Genomic DNA, 24,527 nt, shown 5'->3' on the forward strand with positions numbered 1-24,527 from the left:
AGAAAATAAAGAGAAAGGAGGGAAGAAAGCTAGCTAGGGGATCGATAAGGAAAGAAGAAGCAAAAGGACATGCCAAGAATTTCAACCGGCAACACCAATTCTGAAATGGTGCCGATCATCAAAGTGTTCTCGAAATATGGCCAAAAAATTGAAAATAGACCGAATGGAAACGCCACCACCCCTCCTATATTTGGGATATATAAAAGTTTATCGATTAAATATAATCCATGCATGCCTAACTCTCAAATACATAACTATTTTGCAGTATTATTATAGCTTGTAGCTAACATATTGCGGTTACATTAATTGAAAGATTCTTAATTTGTTACAACTTACAAGACTAGCGGTGGATCCAATACCCTAATTTAATTTATTTGCTTAACAAAAATCTGAAATTTCTTTACTTTTTCATTTAGTATTCTCATTAAAAAAAAAAAAATCCACGTGATTTTAGAACGATCTAACGTCACTGTACACAGCAAGAGGACATCGATTTCGTAATTTTTTTCCACCGTTTTCGGAAGACAAAATGGAGATAACATATGTTTTCGGCTCACTTCCCCATAAAGGAGAACATATTACAAACAGCTACTTTTTTATTATGGCACTTCAAAATTTGTCTTTTAGTATAAAAATTATATACATAGCAAGAACACTAAAAGACAATTTTTGGAGTGGCATCATAAAAAAATAGAGTGCCAAAATCATTTTTCATTACAATATGCAGTGTAAGAGCATTTCTTTTTCTTTCTTGTCGTACTTGTATTTCAAATCATAGTTCTTCTCACTATTGCGAATCCGTTTTGCAATTTTGAAAAGGCCAGGATCATATATATCAAAAGGGATTCTGGATGAGTTATTGAATTTAAATGGTAACGCTCTTTTAAATCGTTTTTCTCTTCCACTAATGGTGGGATAAAGGGAGTTGAGTACGATCTAGCTATCATTTGTGCCTACTTCATGGTTTGATCTTGGTTTCCTATAAGAGCCTCTAGTATTAAATCTTCAACGGGTATGATACCTGTCCTCGTTGTTGATCTACTTTTTCGTAGTACTTCATCCGTCCCACTTTGTTTGTTTCTTTTTAGACTTTTGACGTACCAAATTATTTGTGACTCATAAAAGTTTCATTATTATCCTTTCTGTTTTTAAAAAATTTTGCATTGAAAAATTAAAAAAATAATTGTGATTATTATGTTCCTAAAAAATTAAAATACAAAAAATGGACAAACAAATTGGGATGAAGAGAGTACGTGTCATTGAGTATGCTAGTGCATATGCTCGTATGTAGATTTTGGTAGCTCTTGTTGTATCTTGTGATAAAATCTTTGTATTGCATTTGGGCTTGTTGCATGGAATGAAATTTCCTTTTATTTAAAAAAAAAAAAATTTGGGTTCAAATTATTATATAATTTGATTGATTTGCCGGGCCTAGTCCAAACAAATAGTTAGTCTAAAACCACACTCATGCACGCAAGTGTGTAAGTTCCACACACACTTGGAGCCCACACACTTGTTAGTGTGGGTGTGATGTGTGATTGGGTGTAGTTATACGAAGAATAAGTGCTAAGTTAGCCGTTGCCATTCCCTCCAAATTTAAACTTAACAGAAGCTTGTGAATTAGAAATGGAATTAATCCTTGGCACCTCACACACTTATCCGTCCCATTCCAAGGAAGAAAGAGAAGAATCGCTTTTCTAGACTCCAAAAAGCTATCCTGTTTCTACCAATCACATTCATCTACATGCCTACCTAAAAAGTTGTGGTATACTACTATATATATAGTAGAACCAATTTGACATTGCCTCTTCTATTTTGTATTCTGTTTTTCTAGCATACAAAAAAACGCAACCCATCATCGATCGATGTCTTTGAGCCCCCCTCCTCCTCCTCCTCCTCCTCCTCGTGTCGAGCCAACCAACGCCAACAACTCAAACTTCCCGCTATACTGGTGCTACCATTGTCACCGAACGGTCCGTATTTCCTCAGAAAACCCATCCGAAATCATCTGTCCCCGCTGCTTCGGACAATTCCTGTACGAGATTGACATAGCCAGACCCTTTTCCGTCTTCGATTTCACCCAATTCGATCCCTCCCCTGAAGCCAGAATACTCGAAGCCCTCTCTCTCGTGCTCGATCCCCTGATTGGCGACAGATCAGATAATGATGTTGCTGGTGCTGGTTTGACAAGTAACCGCCGTGGCCGTCACTGGCCATGGAGGCGAAACCGGGTCGTGTACGACACCGAGGATCACTGGGGACCAGAGAGTGGAATCCTCGCCCGCCCTCGTTCTGGCTGGATAATCCTCGGGCCATCATCAGGCCCTTTACATGTTGGACGACGAAATTCACCAACGGAAGGGCTAATACCTCCGAGGCTTAACCCTCAGGACTACTTCGTGGGGCCAGGATTTAGTGAGTTGATCGAGCAACTGACTCAGAACGACCGACAAGGTCCTCCTCCGGCGCCTGATTCGGCTATAGATTCTATGCCGACGGTAAAAATCACAGCGGATCATCTGGGTAGCGATTCGAGTTGCCCTGTTTGTAAGGAGGAGTTTAAAGTTGGCGGGGAAGCGAGGGAGATGCCTTGTAAGCATATATGCCATTCTGAGTGCATTGTGTCTTGGTTGAGGCTCCACAACTCTTGTCCTGTTTGTCGGCATGAGCTTCCGGTTGCGACAGATCAGAGTGGTGGAGTTCAAGTTGACGACTTTGAAGATTCTTCTCGTGGCGAAGAAGCTAGGAACCGGAGGAGGCGCCTGAGGTTGAGACGATTTGCAGCTTCTTTGTAGCCGTTCCGCTTGAGGTACCGACCATTTCATACCCAGGGTGATGTTAATTTTACTACTGATGGCTGTGAGTTAAATTTTCTTACTCAATCTTGGAGTTTATGGTATATAACTGGGAAAGCCATAAGTCGCAACCCCTTGAAATTTTAGATTCTATTGATTGTTTGTGTCTCTGTGTTATGGTTTGGATTATGTTTTCGTAACTTGAAGATTGAGTTTGGATGTTGGATTTGTGGAGGGATTGGTTTAGGGAGGAGAAGAGGAATGTAAAGGTTATGCAAAATTAAAGTTCAATGTTTTTCTGTTTCTTTTTCCCCTCCGCATATCTCTATTCAAATCCAGGATTCATACACAACCGGAAGTGTTCATATTCCGAACGTAACACATGACACTGATACCATTGCAACAGAAATAACTGATGTGTCTTACGAAACCAAAATATGATTCATAAATCAGAGACCGTCTTAATAAAACAATTTGGCTGGCCGGGGCACCCAACTTAAAAATGTGTGTGCATGGGCAGGGGCGGATCCACCTTAGAGCTCGTGGGGTCACGTGCTCCCACGCCCTTTTTAAAAAAAAAATTTCCAGATTTTATATATATATACATACACACACATATCTCCTACATGTTTTTTGCAAGCGAAAGGACATGGGTTCGAGTCTAGTGGCACTGCTTTTGTTTTAAGTCGTAATTTGTAGAGTTAATAATTTGTACAGTGGTAAGTGGCATTCTTTGGGAAAGAACTCTTTCGTTTTGTTTTTAGTCAAATTCTAGAACTCTTTCACAACCAATGTTTTTAGTTAATATTTGTACATTTTGATCCCTGAAAGTTGTCCTTGTAGAGTTAGTAATAGGAAAATAGGAGAAATTATTCGTTGCCTCAAGGGCAAGAGGCAACACGTCATTTTTTCCAAGGTGGTGCCTCTCACCAATCAAAATCAACCATGTGGGTTAATTGCACTCTGAAAGTCTACTTGGGGCAGTAAAATATCCACTGACACACATTTCTCTCTCTCCACCATGACACAACCTTTCTCTCTTTAAAATAGACCTGTACACCTAAAAATTCAAACTAGACGTGTACACCAAAAAATTCAAACTTAAAGTTCTGTTATGTAAAAGTAGAAGAAGCAAAGACCCACGAGATTAATTTTTGGGTTTTATTTTGTTTTGCTTTTATTTAAAAAAATATTTGGATAAAAATAGTAATTTTATTTTTTTGATTTTTTTGGACAAGACGAATCAATAATCCATAAAATGTAGGTGCAAAACTAACAAACGAGATTTTTTTTATAAGGACAAAACAAGAAAAAAACCCAAAATTTGTTGAGTTCCGCTAAGAGCTATTTGGGATTTTTGTTTTGTTTTGCTATTATTCATATTTTTTGCATTTGTTAGTTTTTTGGGACAAACTTTTATGGATTATTGATTCGTCTCCAAGAGAGGAATCGAAAAAATAAAAATTATGATTTTTATCCAATATTTTTTCAAATATCCAAGATAAAGCCAAAAAAAACCGGTTTAAAGTAAAAATTATGACTTTTACCCATTTTTTAAAATATACAAGATAAAGCCTAGTTTTGTGGGCTTTATCTTGGATATTACAAAAAAAAAATTAGGGTAAAAGTAAAAAAATATTATTTTTTCAATTTTTCTCGTCCAGACGAATCAATAATCCACAAAAGTTTGTCACAAAAATTAACAAACACGAAAAATATAAATAACGACAAAACGACAAAAAAAACCCCAAAAAGCCCTTAGCGGAACTCAACGGATTTTGAGTTTTTTCTTGTTTTGTCCTTATTCAAAAAACTTTTACGTTTGTTAGTTTTGCGCCTAACTTAAACAGATTTTGATTCATCTCATCAAGACAAATTGAAAAAATAAAATTATGATTTTTACCCAAATATTTTTTTAAAATATCCAAAATAAAACCCAAAAGCCATATTTCAACGAATATTTGGTTTAAAAGTCTTAACTTTTTACTTTTTTGATTCGTCTTGGCGAGACGAATCAATAATTTACAAAAATTAGGTACAAAACTAATAAACGCAAAATAAAAATTGAATAAGAAAAACAAGAAAAAATTCAAAAATCTTAGGAAAGTTTTGTTGTTTGAATTCAAAAATACTTATTTCCGGAGCAACCGTAAATAAGAGTTTACAGCGCTCAATCGCGACCGTCCAAAAGTGTTTTGGCGGTCTGGATGCTAATAAAACTTTTTCGGGAAAGAATTAAAATTTTCCCCGAAAATATTTTATTAAAATCCGGACCATCCAAAATATGATTGCGATGGATTACTATTATAAACAAGTTGTTTCCGACCAGAAATAAGTAAGGATGTGTCTTAGTGGAGTGGAGAGAGAAAAGTATGTGTCGGTGCATATTGGAGTAGTATTCAATGCATGGTAGACAGACTGACAATTTTCCCGAAGGCTGTTTTTGATTGGCAAGAGGCACCACTTGGCAAAATGATGCCCTTGGGGCAACGACGAATAATTTATCGGACCTTGGGGCAACGACGAATAATTTATCGGAAAATAGATGATGAATATATGATAATTTTGTTTTAACTCATATAGTCGAGGTGCCCAGTTTGTCCAAGTAGCTTTCATTAAAATACATATATACTTCAAAATTATTACATCATCGTGAATGCTAAAATTATTTTGTTGTGAATGCACTTAACTATAACTCATATATTACGGCATTACAAAGAAAATCGGTGCCCCCACTATGTCAAATTTCAGGATCTACCACTGTGCATGGGGTACGTGTGTTTGGCCACTCCACGTGTGCTGTGCCCTAATGTATCTTGTTGGATGAAGTATATACATATGTGAGACTTGCCAAAAGTGGCGTACATGTGTTTAGGATTGGAAGTTCGATGAAGTGTCTGACACATATAGTGGACTAGAATGAATTGTTTCAGCTTCGCAGTTGCCTTCATAACAGGCTCTCTCTTTGCCAAAAATATATCCAGAATTTGGAAGAAGTCAACTTTCAAGATGGATAGACAGACAGAAGAGAAAGTCTCTAATGTACATATAGACTCCGAACCAAAATAAAATACATCACGTCGTTGTTTTCATGATAAAGCCCACAACAAAAACAGGGAAAATATATATAGCAGAAACCCGAGCAATAAGTGGCAAAAAGAACTGGATACTCTAACAGGAGATCGATGATCTTCTTGTCCGAGGAATCTGACTATATATGTTTCTACAGTTTTTGGATACTCTAACAGGAGATCGATGATCTTCAATTATCCGAGGAATCTGACTATGTTTGTGCAGTTTTAAGTTGGAATAATTTTGTCTCCGTACTGAACTCTACCCTTCCTACTTCCAGCAGCTAATTCATGGTCATCATCTTGCTTTATTCTCTAGCTAGCCTGTGATTGTTGTAGTAAGTGCTCAAAGAAGTGATGCTCATCGGGTCTGGCTTATGTGGTATGTTATTCACCATGGCACGATATGCGAATGATATTGTTCTGTTTTCTTTAATTTTATGGTAATCGATAATGATCTTGTTTTCTTTTCTCTGTGTTGAAGTTCGGGATGTAGATGATTTTCTAAGTCTCAAAATTAATGCTGGAAGTTCTTTCCTTTACGAGGAAAATCAGTGGATGCCAATGCCTGGTGGACAGGACATCTGAAAGGAAAACCCACCAAACTTATGGCGAACGATACACAAGTTATGAGTTTAGGATGATTGTATCTGCTGTAAATTAGTCATACAAAAATCAATAATCTCTTATATCTTTTAAGATTTGAATCAGAACTATTGTCAGTCAGGGTGATAATAACTTCCTTCAGGTTTGAATTTGCCTAGCATTTTATACCTTGACTGCTGTAGACTTGGGGAGTATAATCATGGAAGTAAAATGATAGCTGGGTTCAATTAGCCAAGCATGCATGAATCGACACATAATAAACGAAGAAAAAGGATTTTCTAGAGATCCATTTGGCCAGGTGTATAGAATTTTTTGGGAAAAAAATGCAGGAGTACAAACTAAGAGGAGTAGAAATCCTTTCGCTGGACCTTGGGTGTAGTGGCCCCATAAATGTAAATGGGGCTCGGACCATTCCCGAACCAGGTGCCAGTGCGCACGACCAAATTAGCCCCGTTAGCCTATACGGAGTGCGGCCCCTTGTGGCACGCTAGCGTCTCGATACCCTGTCGCCATATCACTCGATATGCCGGGCGGGACCGGGATCATGAGATCCAAACAATGTGGAAGTAAGGGTTTATCGTTGTGTGCCCGAGCCCTCGAGCCTCGTACGTAATCATGACGTGAGCGAAGACGGTTATGACACGAGAACCATTATTGCTACCAACTCAGTCCATGTGTTCTGTAACCGCCTTATCCAATGCATCATATGTGACGTTATCCGAGGCAGTGACCTGGGCGTATTCTCCATGCGCTTACTTGAGGACCAAGTCAAGCAAAGTCTATAAAAGGAAAGAGATACCAACCTAAAGAGGTACGCCGTCCTTCTCTACCCTAACCCTCCTTCACCTGAGTATTGATTTGACCGTCGGAGGGTTACTGGGCTGTTTGCAACTTTTCATTTATTACAGGTCCAGAATTCAAAGTCTCTGTACGGTCCCCATCAATGTTAACGAAGGTCTTCTCCTCTTTTTTCCTTTCTAAAACTAATTACAGTGACCAATCCATCAAAAACCACCGTTACTGCCTTGTAATTAATCGTTAGAGTAGGAATCAAAACAGAGTCCAGATACACCCATAAAATGATAATCACCGAGAGTATCCACCTCCATCGAGAGCACTTTTGTGCATTGCGTTATCGCAGGGTTCCACAAGTACAAATCTGCATAGTAGGTTACAAGCAACAAGTCATTGCACGAACCTAAGATCTGAACACCACGCCACAAGGCCTCTTTGTTCACGTCCTTGTCGTTCATGTTAAGAAGCATTTGTTTGAGAGGAATAGGACCGGTCAAGGAAGTGTCTTCGTCATTGAGAGAGTAGAACTCGCTATATTTATGATGGGTATAATAGAGGTGACTTCAGGACGGAGATGACTGAGTGAAATTAGGATAGGAGATTAAAGATCGCCAAAGCTTTGAAACGCACCTGAATTGGAGCAGGGATTCGATCGGCAGGCGCGAGAGGATTTCGATCACCATTTCTTCTGGAATGTTTTGATGCTGCTCCTGCCGTGATGCCATCGAAAAGATGCCAATGCCTGTGTTTTCTCTTTCCTTTTTGATTTTCTAGTGCTTCGATTTTCGAGCGTCCTCTGTCCAGAAAAATTAATACTACTATTGGTTTTACTTTAGGGTTCTTGCCCATGAGATGACGGTATAATATGAGCGGATCCTTGATCCCTTCGTGAATTAGACCCGTTCCGGTAAGGTTTTTAATTTTAAAATACTAATTTTTTAATTTGCGAGACGGATCATTCTTTTACGATAAACACTTTTAATTCAAAAATACTTTAGTGGAAATCATCTTTGTGTGGGTCCCGTGCAAAACGGGGTCGGATCCGGTCAAGTTTTCTCCAACCAATTTGGTCCATGTTTTTCATCCGAGCAGTCAAAAAGTATTTTGGACGGCCCAGACTTGTTCCGAGTGTTTAGAATACTTTCTAATAAAAATTTACACGAAAAAATCTGAACCGTCCAAACTGGTCAGGGGATAATTGACAGGATCCCGACTCTGTGCAAAATACCTGTGAACCGCCCCCCTAATCTTGTTTTTGGCTTGTTGCAATAAGTGAAAGGCTTGGGGGATTCAACTCCAACTCATCCTCTATTTCATAATTTTTTTTTATCAGCAAAAATAAGTTTCATTAACTCATAAACACAAAGTTACAGAAATAATAGGATCTTGAATACACCGGCCTGATCATCCAAGACCCCCTCTTCTCCAAACCACACAGAGGAATTGAAATAAACCCAATAGGCTGAGCCTAAATCAAAAAATACCATTTAGGACAAGCCCACACCTAAAATGGGCCAAAAGCCCAAATCATACGAATTAGCACAAACAAAAGCCAAACCCAGTCCAAAAACCAAGCCCAACCCATACACCACAACCTAACCCTAAACCCAACCACTAGTCACCCTAGCCGCTACCCAACAACTTGCTGTCGACCACCTCAACCAAGCGTAACCACCACCACCAGCAAAAACCCAGCAGCAACGCAAACAAAAAACCAACCACCAAACTTCAACGAAGGACGATCAGCGACGCCATCAGCCTTCATTTCTTTTGCTTAATGTATCTTCTGTATTTTTTCCCTCTCTATTTCACTTTACGGGGATGAATAGTAACGTTAAGTGTCTCATCAAGTTGGGACGAAAAAAGATAAACAACCCTCCATATATTTTGGACGTTTGATGCTCTTTAGAGTACTAGCATCAGCCTCAACAAATTTTAGATCAAAGTATATCCCAAAAGTCATTTTTCTCTTTTAGATACTCAATTTTTTAAGAGTATATATGATGCATTTTTTTCTTTTAGCTAGTCAACTTGTTTAAAAGTTTATTGCATCATACTCTATGTTTTAACTTTATTTTATTAAATTATTCTTTCTTTATGCTTACACTTTCCAATTTAAATGATATTTATTATTTGATTCGGTTGTTATATTTTACTCTCTCCGTCCCAATTTAAGTACCCATTACAGTTTTGTGGGTCATTTTCAATTGGGGACCGGGGGCCCCGACCCCGAGTTTTAAATATTTTATTTTTTATATGTAATATCCCGAATCCGTAATTAATTTTAAATCGGAGTACGTGTTGAGTTCTGGTTAATTGTGTGGTTTTAGAATTGATTTTGTTTGTTAACTAGCATGCGAGTGTATGATAGCACGTGGTTGCACCACACACAATAATTTTCCCAAGTCTAAAAAAAACAAACAAAGAGTTCCACGACGTTCTTTTCTTTCGTTCCTATCTTCACCGTTTAGAGAGAGAGAGAGAGAGAAGGGGGGGGGGGAGGGAAAGAGAAAAAAGAAGGAAAATCTAGAGGAGGAAGAAGGAAAATCTAGAGGAAAACCTTTCTTAAAAGAGATTGAAGCCCTAGCTATAGGAGGTAAAATACATGTTTTTTTTGTCCTTAATCTCTTAACTTCCATGTTTAATTTCATACCTTAACATAGGGTTTGGAGTTTAGAGGCCATGGGAACCCTTGTTAATTGAATTTTGGGAGAATTCATGGTGAACTCTTGAGGATTAATATGAATTTCAGAAGGATTGCCTAGTTTAAGAATTCTGAAGAATTGAAAATCTTGCATCTGACTGATTTTAGGGACTTTTATTGAGGTACTTCTAAAACTCCAAAAATTATGAGATTTTTACTGAGACTTCCTTTATGTGTCTTTCATGTATGGTAAAAATTTCAGACGATAACTCAAAGTATTGAGTTCCATAGAAATTCGTAACCTAACAGCACTCAAATTCGTCACTGTGCAGTCAGCGTTGTCACATGTTAGGAAAACGATTGTATCTTTTAGCACGAGCATCGAAAACGTGCGCCATTTTTTGATTTTGAAACTAGACACATAGACCTTTAAAAATATGTAAAGGTTGCTCCTTAATTATGCCTGAGCAAAATCAGGTTTTGGTTTGAAGTTGTCAAAATTTCAGATTCTGTAATTGTTCTCTCGAGGCTCGCTATTTAACTTTATATTTGACCCTAGAGTCTTGATTAGTAATACTTAGGACATCGAGAGATTAGGATACGATTAGAATATCTTGAATTGTATCTAATATATGTTCTTGATGCTTATTTGATATAGGAAGTTTTGTGAAAGCTTGGAGTTGAGGTGAGTGATTTAATACCTAAATTATATGGTTTTGAACTTGTTTTCCTTAACGAGCTTATTTGAACAAGTTTTATAAATTGTGTACTCCATGGACTACCAATGGAAGCTGGACCTATTTGTGAAATATTTGCGAATCTATTTAATGGCATTCCCAACGTCCGGTCTTGCTAGGGGATGGCTTAATGGCTATTTGAGGTTGGTGTGTGTTTTGGGATAATGTGTAGACGTCTGGCGTATCCACTATCGGGGACGCCTGGTAGCTTTGAATAGTGGAATGTGCATTATATTTTGCTTATGGATTTGAGTTCTTTGTTTCGAAATACTATCAAATTATTTTGCATTGTCCATGGAGAGCATGTAAATTACGTATTTGTCACTCATACGAGCATTAGCTTATGTGTTTTCTCCACCTTTCAGGAATTGAAGAGTTGGATAGCGTGACACTTGTTTTGTGGAGTCAGGTCTTATGGTTATTTTATAGACAGAAGATGTGTTTAGATTACTTATTAAATTCTATAACCATTGTAAGTAGCTTACTAAACCTCATAATTAAGCACAGCTCTGAGGTGTGTTTCGGGTATCCTTAGCCTTTGTCAGTGTAAGTTGTCGTTTTATTAGATTGCACAGAATATGCTTCCGCTAGTTATGCACTCTTGTTCCTTCTTATTATATAATTTTGAGAAGTTGAATCTATGATTTGGCCTTGATGATGGTGTCACCGGCACTTTGTCATAACTAAGATCTTCAGGATCGAGTCAGGGTCGTTACATTATATACCTAATTTTAAATATTTTATTTTTTATATACCTAATTTTAAATATTATCAATAATTATTCATATATAGATGCTTATAATCTTAATAATTTTGATTTGATTTGATATGATAATAAATCAGTTATTTTACATTCTCATTTCTTAACTTTTTTTGTAAAAAAAAAAAAAGCATTTGATTGTTGAAGTAGCTTAAAGAAAAAAGCAAACTTATTGGTACACTTTAACTGCATTAGGCTAAAATAATTTCAATATACAAATTTAATGTATTGGAAAGCAAGAACTTTATGATATAATAAATATATATTTCGATAAAAAATATATGTCTACTAAGCCGGCCCCCTCGGATCAAAATCCTGACTCAGTCATTGTTTTTTGTGAGCTTGAAGTGAGCCAGATTCCGTTGAAGAAAAGAAGAAGAAGGGAGCCAGATTCATGTTATATTTTGTCCTTTCCCTTTAGCCAAAAGTAGAATTTACCTCTCCTGATGCTGATGCTCAAAGAGCATGTGCAATAGGCTCTGGAAATAGAAGAAAATGCTAAATTGACTAGGGAAATCCGAAAAGAGTGCTCCAAGACCAAAAGACTCTGCATACCTCTCGGCATTCTCCAGAAACGTTAATGTTGCTACAATTCACTAGCGAACAAAAGCTCAAGGCCTCTAATGTTGCTACTATTCACTAGCGAACAAAAGCTCAAGGCCTTTAAGCAAACCCTATGGACTTCCAAAATGATATTTTTTTTACTCGTAAATTGTTTATAAGGATACACAGATTCCATTATAGGATGATTCAAACTGATCATTTTTATAGAGCTTGTTGAGAATTTAATTTCGTAAGAGAATTATCTTCATCGACTATTTTTATGTATCTAAACCAAAAGAGTACTCCTATTTAATAATATTGTTTGATACCTATCGAACTACGATCAAAATGATTTTATTCATGAATTATCTTTGCGACCACATGAGTTATATGACACATGTACTTTATGTTTGAAAGGATAAAAACGAATACTTCTTTGTAAAGAATAAAGTTAAAATAGAAGCTGATACATTCTTTGTCTAAAAAGTAGTTAGCTAAAATAGAAAACTGACTTTTGGATAGGTAATTTGGCAAAAAATTTTGGAGAGGTGAGTGTACATAGGCTCTAAATGTCTCCGGTTCAAAACCTGTTAGATGTTATCAACTCCTTTTGTTTCAGTTCATATATAGTTTTGTTTTGACTTAATTGGGGCTCCCCTAATGCACGATGAAATTTGTCCCTCAAAATTAGTCGAAATTCGCGTAAGTTAACCTGAATACTTGAGTTATCAAGAAAAAATAGTATTTTACAGTATTATTTTTTGGGAAAACTGGTCAAACGGTTTTAAGAGCCAAAATGTGGCTATTTCTAGGCTGCCGTAGTAGGATTTTTCATTGCCATGCACAGACACAGTACACTTTAGTTGTCATCTTTCCGTTGAAATTCTTATTAGCCATTTGATCAAGATTGCTCCAAATCTATGACAGAAAGCCTCAACAATGGCTCTTATCCGTGATCGGCAGCAAGAGGCTGCGATTGCGGCAGTGGGTTGTGAAGGTGTTGTATAATATGGAACACAAAAGTTTCTCTCGACGTCTCCTGTTCGCTCCATCTCTCCCTATTTTTCATGATCAGTGCTCGTCAAAGACAATCTCAAGTTATACGATGCCAGCATTTGATCTGTTTTCCATTTTCCTGTCTCCCTCTGCTGCCTCTTCTTTCCTTTTTTGTACAAACTAGTTACAAGATGTCAGATGTGCGTTAGCATGTGTTTTTCTAATAAGATGTTTTCCCTAAAGATAGGAAGAATGGAGTAATGGGAAAGAAGAGCTTTACTCAAATACTAGGAGGTATGAGTCTCCATTAAGACAGATATTCTCAGTATGAGAGGCAGATGGAAAAATGCAAAAAATGATGATGCGGAAGCAAATGGATGTCCAATACCCGTGTCCATGTCCCCCGTTGTATCCATGTCTGTTTCTGTGATATATAGTCTATAGGAGCGAGTCTTTGAAGACCCACATGAAATTTCCGGAAACACAAGGTATAGCCAGAGTTAGTTGTCATAGCTTGCTTTCATCATGTAGACACCTCAACCTGGACTTTCCAGATTAGTTTACCTTCGGTTTTTGATTCACCAATAATGAAACGGATCAAGAACACTCCGGAAATGATAAATGTTATCTAAAAAGACAACCTCGAGGGGGGGGGGGGGTGGGGTTGTGAATAGGATTGTAAAAGAAATTACCAATTTAAAAATTATTTAATTTGTTCACGGTCCGGCCTAGTCCATTTCTCCTCAAGCAACTACTTGAAGGTTCCACTAATCTTCAAAAAGATTACAAGTAGTAAGTCTTGCGGATGCTTACAACAACCATATCCCCTAGCTTTCCTGATGAGCTAATGCAACCGCAAGAGTTTTCTCCGAAAGCTCTCAAAAACAATAACACCAAAATTCAACCCAAATTTGCTCTTCTAAACTTTAAAGTGTTTGACTCAAACACTCACTTAGGATTTACAAGTTTATAAATCAAGCAAACTACCGAAGGGATCCTAGTCAACCAAGCCAAATATGCAAAAGAACTCATCAAGAAATTTGGCATGGAAGGATCAAAGCCTATGAGCACACCAATGAGCACATCAATGAAGCTTGACAAAGATGAGAATGGTAAGCTCGTCAATGAAAAGATGTATCGAGGTATGATCGGCTCATTACTCTATCTAACAGCAAGTAGGCCAGATATAATGTTTAGTGTTTGTATGTACACTCCTTTTTAATCTTGTCCTAAGGAATCTCATTTAGTTGTCATTAAACGTATTTTCAAATATCTAGTTGGCACACATGATTTAGGACTGTTTTATCCCCGTGGAGTTGCATTTGATTTAGTAGGTTATTCGGATGCGGATTTTGGAGGTTTTAAAGTTGATCGTAAAAGTACAAGTGGGACTTGTCAATTTCTAGGACACTCTCTGGTGTCTTGGCATTGCAAGAAACAGAATTCCGTAACTCTATCTACCCAGAGGCGGAATATGTAGCAGCCGAAAGTTGTTGTGCCCAAATATTATGGATCAAACAACAAATGGAGGATTTCAATTTGCATTATGATCATATTCCTATTATATGTGACAATACTAGTGCAATAAGCTTTACCAAGAATCCCATTCAACATTCTCGAACAAAACATATTAAGATTAGACATCATTTTATAAGAGATCATGTTCAAAAAGGGATATTGAACTTAACTTTAATAGTACCGACTACAAATTGGCGGACATTTTCACAAAACCCCTTGGTGAGGAACAATTTTGTTTTATTCGTCGAGAACTTGGTATGTCTAATAATTTATGAAAGAGATTCATTTGTGGTATCAAAAAGGTTTTTAAAGTTTAAAAATTCTTTTTGGCGATTCAAGTTTTAAGTTGATTAAATTCGTAGATATCGTATTTGATGGAGAGTACAAATGATCTTAATGAAAAGATCACACTCCAAATATTTTATCATATGTTTCATTTTTCTATGTTTGGTATGCATAAAAATTGTATTCTGGTCTTTAATGTTGCACCTCTTAAACATTTTATGGACTTAAACTACATTTGTCAAACGGATGACCAAGAGGATTTCCCACCGGATGACCGCATGGTCGACCGACCAGTCAACCGGTCAATGTATTTTTTGGTCGTTTTAAGTTCAGATCTGTACGAGTTTGTTTTTTAAAACCCCTCCTTGACAGAAACACAACAAGCGGCGAAACCCTCCCAAAATCTCAAAATCACTTCAATCTTCACCAAACTTTCAATCCATCCCACAAAACCTTCACAAAATCATCATCTCAACACATATCTACCACCTATTTCACTCCTCTTTGTTCCAAACCCCTCAAACCATCTTCAAACCTTTCAAAAACCCTGGGTTTCTGAAAAATGGTGGGAAGGGGTAAACGGTTGCGTTCCGAGGCAAGACCGAACGAACCTCAACCTGACTTCAATGCGCAACTCTTCACCAACTGGGTTAATGAAAGAAACTGGGCCGGTTTCAAATCTCGTCCTATAATTTCGGGTCGACGGGTATCAATCTCACCTCGTTATCACCGCTATATTAATGATGTTATTACCGCTACGGGCTAGACTGAGATAATGATAGTGTCAAATATCGTCTATCCGAAACTTGTTCGGTATTTTTATTGCAACCTGGATGTTGATCGGAATGCCGATGAATATACTCTAGTCTCACGAGTTAAAGGAGTTGATTTTATGCTAGATGTGAGCACCATGAGTAGTTTTTTGAATTGCCTAGTAGTTGAGAGGTATCAGTATGTGGCTAATGATGAAGAATTGGTAAATGCAATAGATGATGTGTCTGCTTTCTACCAAACCATTACTTATGATCATGTTATTGGTGGAGGTGTGTCTAAAAATGAATTGAAACAACATCTGTGTCCCCTACATCTGTTTATTGCACACAATGTGGCACCTCAAAAAGGACACTATGATGTTGTGTCCCTCTTCATTGTCTAATTCTGCACAGTCTAGAGACGCGCAACTATTTGAACCTGAGTTATTTGATACTCAAAGAGATGGGCTATGTTCTTCAGGACAATCATAAGGCCTTACCATATGGTGCATTGCTCACTAAACTATTTTTTGAGTGCCAAAGTAAAGATTAAGGGAGAGCAAACTTTGAAAAATGACCCCGGGCCTATTAAAGATTATACGTTCACTAGGAGGAATATCGGTGATGACGAGGAAGGTAATCCTCAAGTCAATAATGCGCAAGGACAAGAAGACATTGTAGGTTAGCAGGGTGAGCACTTGGCACAGCCACAGATTGGAGGTGATTTTAATTACTACGCAGATATTTGCTAGGTTTGATGCTTTGCAAGCCTCGCAAAACCAAATGTTGGCAGAACTTCAAAACTTTTCCATTGCTCAGAATAGTCAGTTTGATAGCGTGGAGCATCGAATGGATCACATTGATCAAGCTCAACACCACTACTTCAGCCACTACCATCAGCAGTAACTTTATTTCGTGCCTTACCCACCCTATCACCCACCCTCGCCACCTCAGTGACATACCACCTACCCCCCTCACGCCTTTGTTGATGATGTCTCAAAGGGGGAGAAAAGTCATGGTTTTATGTTTAAACTCATACTTGGTTCATTAGTCGTACTTTTTAAAACTTTGTTCTCTGTTTTAAGTCGTATTTGTCTAACTTATGTTTAAGACTTACCTTTGCTTTCGTATTGCTAACTCTGATCATTAAGTATGTTACATTAAGTTTGTGCGCATCTTATGACATGTCTAAATATGCCTCACTCATATTTATCTATTGACATGCTAACTTTGCAGGTATCACTTTGTGATCAACGTTATTTTTTACATACTCATTGTCACACCCTCGATTTTCAGCATGAATAATAATAATTTTGAATAATTGAATTCCTCGCAATAATAGAAATAATACCCCAAAAGATATTACAACTCCCAAATTTAGATAAACCTGTTTAACAGTTACAACATTCCAAAAATAAACGATAAAGCGCAATATGGTTTCTTTTTACAATGATGTTAGAACAACTCTTGAAAATAGCTTTTGACCGCGATATCCGCATGCACTCCAAAACATTCCATGCCTGTGCCCTTGTGTTGTACCTAAAATGATAATAGATTTGAGCAAACACACGCCCAGTAGAGATCTCTATGCTCAAACTATATGGGAATGTGATGAATCATGCACCATGAATAAGTGAGTATAGACAGACACGCCCAAAGCATGAACGATTACTAACGAGCTGCACGCTTTGATAAAAGGATTCTAAACTTCACCGGAACGTCACTAACCGTTTAATCCTCAAACTAGATACATCAATAAACTCACGTCAATCCACCTTAGTCTATAACCAATTTTAAATCATCTTATTATTCTTCGTACGATACTACAATCTTTCTCGTGTCTACAATCATCATTGTCAAATCCCTTTATTACAAAATCTTTCCTTTTAATCAGATATTTCCATCAATAATCACTAGGGTCACCTTGGGTCTAGTTCCCTCGAGCGTAGGGTCACCCTGAGTCTATTCCCTCAATAATAATAATCAGTGGGGTCACCTCGGGTCTACTTCCCTCGAGCGCAGGGTCACCCCGAGTCTATTCCCTCAATAACAATAATCGGTTAGGTCACCTCGGGTCTAGTTCCCTCGAGCGCAGGGTCACCCCGAATCTATTCCCTCAATAACGACCACTTGGGTCACTTCTCTTACTTTTCATAATCGTCATCGTTTCATAATCAATTTCATCATCACTTTATCGGTTGTACCACAAAACTTTGATTAACCCTTACGTAATTTCACAAATATACATGTTCATGTCTTTTCATTAGTTTACAAATCCGAATCCTACATAACGTACTAAGCCCATATATATATATATATATATATATATATATATATAATCCTACAATACTCTATCCATTTGTTATCCACATTCATTCCACTTCCCTTTCACGAACATCAAATCATTCAATCGAATCCAAAAGCCATTTAATCAATCACATGGCGTTACGAGGCCAACAATCTACCGTATCGCATACAAGCAATTACATACGTTCTCACCATACCTCAAAGTAACCTACCAACCCATAGTAGCTATATGACATACGACCCGCCTGTATTGACACTTAAATCTTAAATGACGAACGCCATTGAGAACTAATAGTTCAACGAATCAAGAGGACAAGAGGTCCTATTAGACATGCTCACGTCTACCCATAATACTCACTACGGCACCTCAGATAACCTACTGTACTTTAAACTAGCTTTAGGGTACATTTCTCATTTACAACAAACCTAAGATGGCACTTAACGATTGTTTAAAGAGTGAAAACAATCAACGAATCATCAAAGGACGAGTAAACAAGCTTAGAGATGGTTTAAAGGTGTTTTCGAGGTGTTAAAAGTGATGGGGGTCAAAAAGATAAAGTTTAGAACAAAGCTGAAAAACTGTCCCTAAGCCAAAGGTATCAATACCTAGCATAATGGTATCGATATCATTTGACCAAGAAGCTTTCCAGACGCAAGAGTATCAATACCTAGGACAAATGGTATCGATAACAAGTGAATTTCTAGGTTTGAAACATAAAGGTATTGATAACAATTTCAATGGTATCGATAACATTTTCAATGGTATCGATAACGATTCACTTCGAACAGATTTTTCTGCAGATTTTTGAAACTATTCCCAACAATCAAACCAACAATTTCAAGCACGATCAAAGTACAAATTCAACTCATAGGCATATAGAAAGAGCAAGAAATCCCTACCTCATGGTTGGAGAGCCAACACGGAGAGAGATCGGGCCTCGACCTCCAAAATCAACACCGAGCCAAATACGAACCACCGAGCTCCTACGAATGCAATACGAGCTCCAACACACGAAGAGATGAAGGTTGGGAGGTTGATTGATGGAGGGTTGAAGTTGTATTGGTGGGTTTTTGAGTGAGAGTAAGAGGGAGATAGAGATGCCGAGAGAAAGGGAGATCGGGAGAGGAGAGAGGGAGAGATGGGAGATTTTTAATCTCCTACAACAAACACACCCCTTATATACTAGCATATACACAAAATACACTTGCACTCCCTCTAATTGTAATTCTATCATTCAAACCCCAAATCAATTAAACTCAACAAATTTCACACTTTCCTCATTTACAATATCGAACAAATATTTTAATAATTTCTGAAATGAAGGGTCCTTACACTCATCATATTCATTAAAAAATTTATTAAGGGGGAGCATGTACTAAGGGGAAGATTTATTGGCATAATTTTTGCTCTTCTTAAAAACTATCATTTTTGTGCCATCATCAAAAAGGGGGAGATTGTTGAAAAAATGTATACATATTAATTTGTTGGAAAATTATATGTATTACAATTATATATTTATTTTGATGACTGTCGAAAAATCAAATTAATTATTTTGATGATGTTTTTATATTTATCGCCAAGTTATTTTCGAACTAATTTTCTCTACCTTGTAAAATTGCTTAAAGTCTCTTGAATTCACCAAACCATTGCCGACTAAAATTCCCGACTAAAAAAAGTTTAGTCGCCAATTTGTGTACAATTACCGACTAAAATATATTTAGTCGCCCTTAAGTTACAATTTGCAAACTAAACATGTTTTGGTCGGTAAATTTAGGTTTTTGCCGACTAAACAAATGTTTTAGTCGGTAAATGTTTAATTTTTGTGAATTAAAAATATCAATTCATTTGCCGACTAAATCATTTAGTTGGTAAATATATATTTTTTCCGATTAAACTTATATGTAGTCGGTAAATGTCCATTTTTTGTCATTTTAAAATGTCAACATGTTTGCTGACTAAAATATTTAGTAGGGAAATATCAATATTTTGGGTTAAATAATAAATAAATGAAATACATTTTCCGACTAAATCATTCGTTGGTAAATATCTACTTTTTCCGACTAAACTTATATGTAGTCAGTAAATGTCCATTTTTTGCCATTTTAAAATGTCAACATGTTTGCCAACTAAAATATTTAGTCAGGAAATATCAGTATTTTGCGTTAAATAATAAATAAATAAAATACATTTGCCGACGAATTATTTGGTCGGAAAATATTAAATTTACCGACTAAATATATATCTAGTCGGGATATGGTAATTTTTTTTGCCAATTAAAAAAATATCAATATTTGTTCCAATTACATTCATCACAATGCAACCTTCCCAATCAAAACCGTTCATTTTTCTTTTTCTTTTTAATCATAAGATTCTTGTAAATTTTTTACTACATTGGGTTAAGGAAGCTCCTTCATCAGCACACAAATTCCTAAATAAAAAGAATTTTGGTGTTTAATAAAAAGATTTTTTATCCGATCAAGTATCTATCCATATTACAGGTAACTTCATTCTTGGCACGATGATCTAATTCGTATTACGTCCAAGATAGATGATTTTGATTGCCGGAAAAGACCTCAGGTGGGGCTCGGTTAGTACACTATAACACTTAAACGTCTCTGAAAGCATTAAATGTCTTTCGATCATGTGGTCGCTGATATTTAATGATCTCCGATTTTTGTGACAATGCTATAATTGATAAAACGTAAAATCCTAGCGGTTCAGATCGAGCATTAAAACAATAAGCCGGCAACTACATTTAAAATCTATACATTCAACTTATTTGTTTATAAATCAAAGTCTTGTGCTATAGTCTAATGTACAGTAGTCAAACAATTGCAAGATAATTAGGACGATCGATACTGTTCATGTTGTTGTGCTTTGTGTTTTAGTCATTCTCATACAATTTTGTGTCTATCGAATTTTGAAAGCCCCTTGTTCGGGACGCAGATTCATTATTAGAATGATATTTTACGTCCGATTCATATGTGAGGATAAAAGATTTACTTCATTTTCTGCTGGAATGATCTATCCCTCTTACATAAAAGATAGACAGTTCCGATTTAAAAAAAAAAAAAAAAGCTTAGTCGGCCCTCGAGCGGGGCACTATAAGATTTTAATGCCTCTGGAAGCACCAAATGTGTTCTGATCATGTGGTTGCCGACATTTGATTATCACCAATTCTGGTGAAAAGGATATAATTGATAAGATGTTAAATTCTAACGGTTTAAATCGACCATTTGAAAAAATGAGTTGGCAACTATCTATAAAATCTACACATTGAAGTAATTTTGACCTGTCCAAAAAAAAAAGTGAATGGTAGCTAATATTATACTCCTACGACATAGCTCTAATAATCTTCTACATGATTATTTAGCGGATCTTAATAAGCCAAAATTATTTGAACAACCGAGGCTCTCGATGAGTATATTGATTAAATAATTATCATAAAAATTTGACTTAATTGGATTTAGAAAGGTTCTTAATTGGGACTCAATTTGTTTTCTGGATGATATTTATCGTCCGATCAAATGTGTTGCGATACTTGATCAACTTCATTCTTGGTACGATTGATGAACTTCATAATATGTAAAAGATAAACGGTTCGGATCGAAAAATAAAAACTCTGGGGGGGTCGGGTTTTCCAATCTAATGCTTTAATGCCTCAGGATGCATCGAGTGTTGTCCAATCAGGCATCCGCTGATATCTAATGATCTCCAATTTTGGTGACAACGATTAAATTAGTGAGACGTGAAATCCTAACGATTCAGATCGACTACTATAAAAATATAGTTTGTAATGACCTTTAAACTATATAAGTTCAATGTAATTGTTAACTAAGTCTTGTGTTATACTTGAACATACGGTAGCCATTCGATCGCGACATAATTACGACAATCCAAACTGTTGATTTTGTTTTCCTTGTTGTTTATATCATTGTCGTAAAAAATTATCCTGATCGGGTTTGGAAAACTTCTTTATCGAGACACAATTTTATTAACAAAATGAGTTTTATATCCGATCAAGTGTGCAGTGATACTAGATTAACTTCATTTTTGGTACGAATGATGCAGTCCATATATATATAAATAAATAAAAACAGTTCCGATCGAAAAAATGACTCAGGTGGGGGTTGGGTATTACAATCTAATACTCTATGCTGTGTTTGGATGAATTTTTGAAAAATTATTTATGAGAATAGTAGTATGGGGAATCTTTTGAAAAATGCTTTTCAAAAAATAAAACAAACAAGGCATTAATATCTTGGGATCTATCAAATGTTGTCCGTCAAGTGGTCGTCGATATCCAATGATGTTCGATTTTGGAGATAATTATGGGATTAATGAGCATCATTAAATATTATTGTTTGATTAAAATTTAAAATTTGTTCTCACTACGCGATACACGGGCACTTAATTAGTACAGTACTTTTTGCGCCAATTTAAAATTTTCACAAAAATGTTGGCGGGGACTAGGTTAATCTTCGACCACTCGGCAATTGGATTTCTTCAATAGAACGACGCCGTCCACAACACACCTGAGCCCATATCAAGTTATGCACTTCCCCTTGCCCTCCCTCTCTCTTCCTCTTCCTTCCACCACCGAAGTCATCGTCGTCGGACAAAGCACCATGGACGCCACCACTGAAGCCACTCCTTTTTCTCCCCGACTCTGATCTCTTGCTCTCTCATAAGGTTAGTGTACTAATTTCTTATAGCAATTTCATGGAACCTAATTTCAGATCTGAAGAAAACTTTGATTTTCGTCATGAAACGTAAAATCTAGGTTTTTTGTCAAAGCTAGGTTTAAACTCCCACAAATCTCTGTGCTCATCTCTCTCTCTCTCTCTCTCTCTCTCTCTCTCTCTCTCTCTCTCTCTCTCTCTCTCTCTCTCTCACATGTCGTTCCACCTACCTCTCACGATCTTAACCCAACCGTTGCAGAAATTGATTCTTAGTTCGTCGTCTACTGTTATCCATCCGAAGAGACAGACATACCCTCTGTTCATGATACATTCAAGGCCACGAAATCGGTGAGAAAACTAATCTTGTTAGCCTTTCATAATCTCTTAGAGGTCACTAGGTTTCGCTTTGCCTTCCTCTTTTGCTTGTTTTGCTTTGTTTTGCAGGAGATTTATGGTGTTAGCTCTGTAGTATTATTTTTGATTAGTTTGTTCCCTTGTTTTGTTTCTTATATAGTTTGATTTTGATTTCATTTGTTGTTTTCAGATTTTGGAACCCTAGTTCTGCTCTACTCAGAAACTCATACGACTTCAAGTGCCCGAACTTTGACGATATTGGTAATGGCAATTGCTGCACCTTACCTGTTTGTGAAAATGTTTATGCTGGTATTACTATTAGGCCCTCCAATAGTTTTAAGTGTAACACTAGAGTTTTGAAGGAGAAAAGAAAACTGAATTGCTCTAGTTTTCAGATAATTATGAGGAGATGGACTTTATTTGAAAGAAGATAATCTTTTTATGGTTATTATAGATGAATGAGAATGCAAAATACGATTAGACGAGCTCTATTCTCTATTCTCACTTTTTATGTAGCACTCTACATGTTCGTTGAATTGTCTGAATGGCTTTTTTTTTTTTTTTGCATGGTTAGAAAAATATAAGATTCTCTCAAAGGTCACATCTTATTTAACTGAACTTCTTGTAGAGAAACACCATGACTTCTAGAACTTACTCCATGGTACTGCCACCGCATCTGTAGCTGCAACTTAAAAAACTATCCCAGCGGCTATTTTAAATTTGATTCAATGTTTTGGAATATGTTTATGTTGGCTTGTTTTGGACTACTACTGGTTGCTATCAAACATTTGCTAGCAATGCCATTACGTTTACTTCAAATCATTTCCTAGTCTTGCCAAGCATTTTAATTAGTTGAGTTGATAAAAAACTTAACCTTACTGTGATACTAAAGTTTGTTTTTGGCACCTTTGCAACTACAAACTTATCTTTTTATGTTCACCTTCGCTTCTGTACCGTGCAGAACACTAATTTTCTAGTTTCTCCTAACATTCTATAATGAGGTGCACAAATGAATTAGTTAGAGACCAGAGCATCTTAAACAAACAGAATGTGAGTTTGTATTCTGATTTTTAGTATTATATACATATAATTGCTTTTCTAGTACAATTTTTTTGTTTCACTCTTTGTTGCAATGAGAAAAACAAGCATGGACACCGAACTCGATATCATGTGGGACAACTGGATAAAAAAAACTGTGATAAAAAAAAGAGAGGAAACAATAACGGCTCCATAGATCACGGTTTTAAAACAGTGATTAATATGAAAAGATCACGGATAAAAACTATGATCTTTTTGCCTTTTCCTAGCAGTGCTTACTGATTTAAACTTTGCTCGCAGCGTTACAAATGTGGTTTAAATACTACTTCCTGTTTACACCTTGAAAGGTATTGCTCATTTTTTCCTATAGTGGTTTAAATGTATAGAACAGTATAACTCCTTCCCCTGAATACCATGTCATGGTTATCATTGGCATCAACGTATAAATAGTCCGCTGATTCTATGTGATTGAGGGAATGTAGATTCACAAATATTCCCTGAATACCATGTACTCCATAACATGATTACATGTTGGAAGAATTTTATCAGTTTAGTTGTTTCATCTACGAAAGAATATGACTTGCATATCAGTACTCAAGTGCTTTTTAATTATGCTACTTAATTAAGTTGTTCCATTAGTGGG

At 36.6% G+C, this 24,527-nt stretch overlaps 2 protein-coding genes and 1 long non-coding RNA gene across 4 annotated transcripts; all 3 read left to right on the forward strand.

The window, feature by feature from the left end:
- The first annotated feature begins 1,754 nt into the window (after nt 1-1,754).
- LOC131329394 (probable E3 ubiquitin-protein ligase RHC1A) lies at nt 1,755-6,637 on the forward strand. Of its 2 annotated transcripts, none has more exons than XM_058362494.1 (3): nt 1,755-2,809; nt 6,148-6,248; nt 6,351-6,637. In XM_058362494.1, exon 1 carries the CDS (start codon nt 1,866-1,868, stop codon nt 2,793-2,795), a length of 930 nt encoding a protein of 309 aa, XP_058218477.1. In that variant the 5' UTR covers nt 1,755-1,865; the 3' UTR covers nt 2,796-2,809; nt 6,148-6,248; nt 6,351-6,637. The 2 variants fall into 2 exon arrangements, with proteins under 2 accessions (XP_058218477.1, XP_058218478.1); XM_058362495.1 differs by having other exon boundaries at nt 6,151-6,248.
- Nucleotides 6,638-9,812: 3,175 nt separating this feature from the next.
- On the forward strand, nt 9,813-11,238 carry LOC131329400 (uncharacterized). The gene is made up of 2 exons (XR_009200753.1): nt 9,813-10,596; nt 11,014-11,238. It is a non-coding gene; the product is annotated as an uncharacterized LOC131329400 (long non-coding RNA).
- Nucleotides 11,239-15,660: 4,422 nt separating this feature from the next.
- Nucleotides 15,661-23,766, forward strand: LOC131328509 (uncharacterized). The gene is made up of 6 exons (XM_058361449.1): nt 15,661-15,793; nt 16,046-16,179; nt 22,362-22,502; nt 22,752-22,840; nt 23,037-23,107; nt 23,475-23,766. The coding sequence occupies exons 1-6, from the start codon at nt 15,661-15,663 to the stop codon at nt 23,492-23,494; spliced, it is 588 nt and encodes a 195-aa protein (XP_058217432.1). The 3' UTR covers nt 23,495-23,766.
- Nucleotides 23,767-24,527: the final 761 nt, after the last annotated feature.

This window comes from Rhododendron vialii, chromosome 6a (assembly GCF_030253575.1).
Source record: "Rhododendron vialii isolate Sample 1 chromosome 6a, ASM3025357v1".
Lineage (NCBI taxonomy): Eukaryota > Viridiplantae > Streptophyta > Magnoliopsida > Ericales > Ericaceae > Rhododendron > Rhododendron vialii.

Bases quoted from the DNA above. Each gene is read 5' to 3' on its own strand.
- LOC131328509 (XM_058361449.1), top strand. From the start codon at position 15,661: ATGAGTAGTTTTTTGAATTGCCTAGTAGTTGAGAGGTATCAGTATGTG. The intron at 16,180-22,361 runs GTAGGTTAGCAG...GCCCATATCAAG, and splicing joins CGCAAGGACAAGAAGACATT to TTATGCACTTCCCCTTGCCC. The intron at 23,108-23,474 runs GTAATGGCAATT...AACTTCTTGTAG, and splicing joins CCCGAACTTTGACGATATTG to AGAAACACCATGACTTCTAG.
- LOC131329394 (XM_058362494.1), top strand. From the start codon at position 1,866: ATGTCTTTGAGCCCCCCTCCTCCTCCTCCTCCTCCTCCTCGTGTCGAG.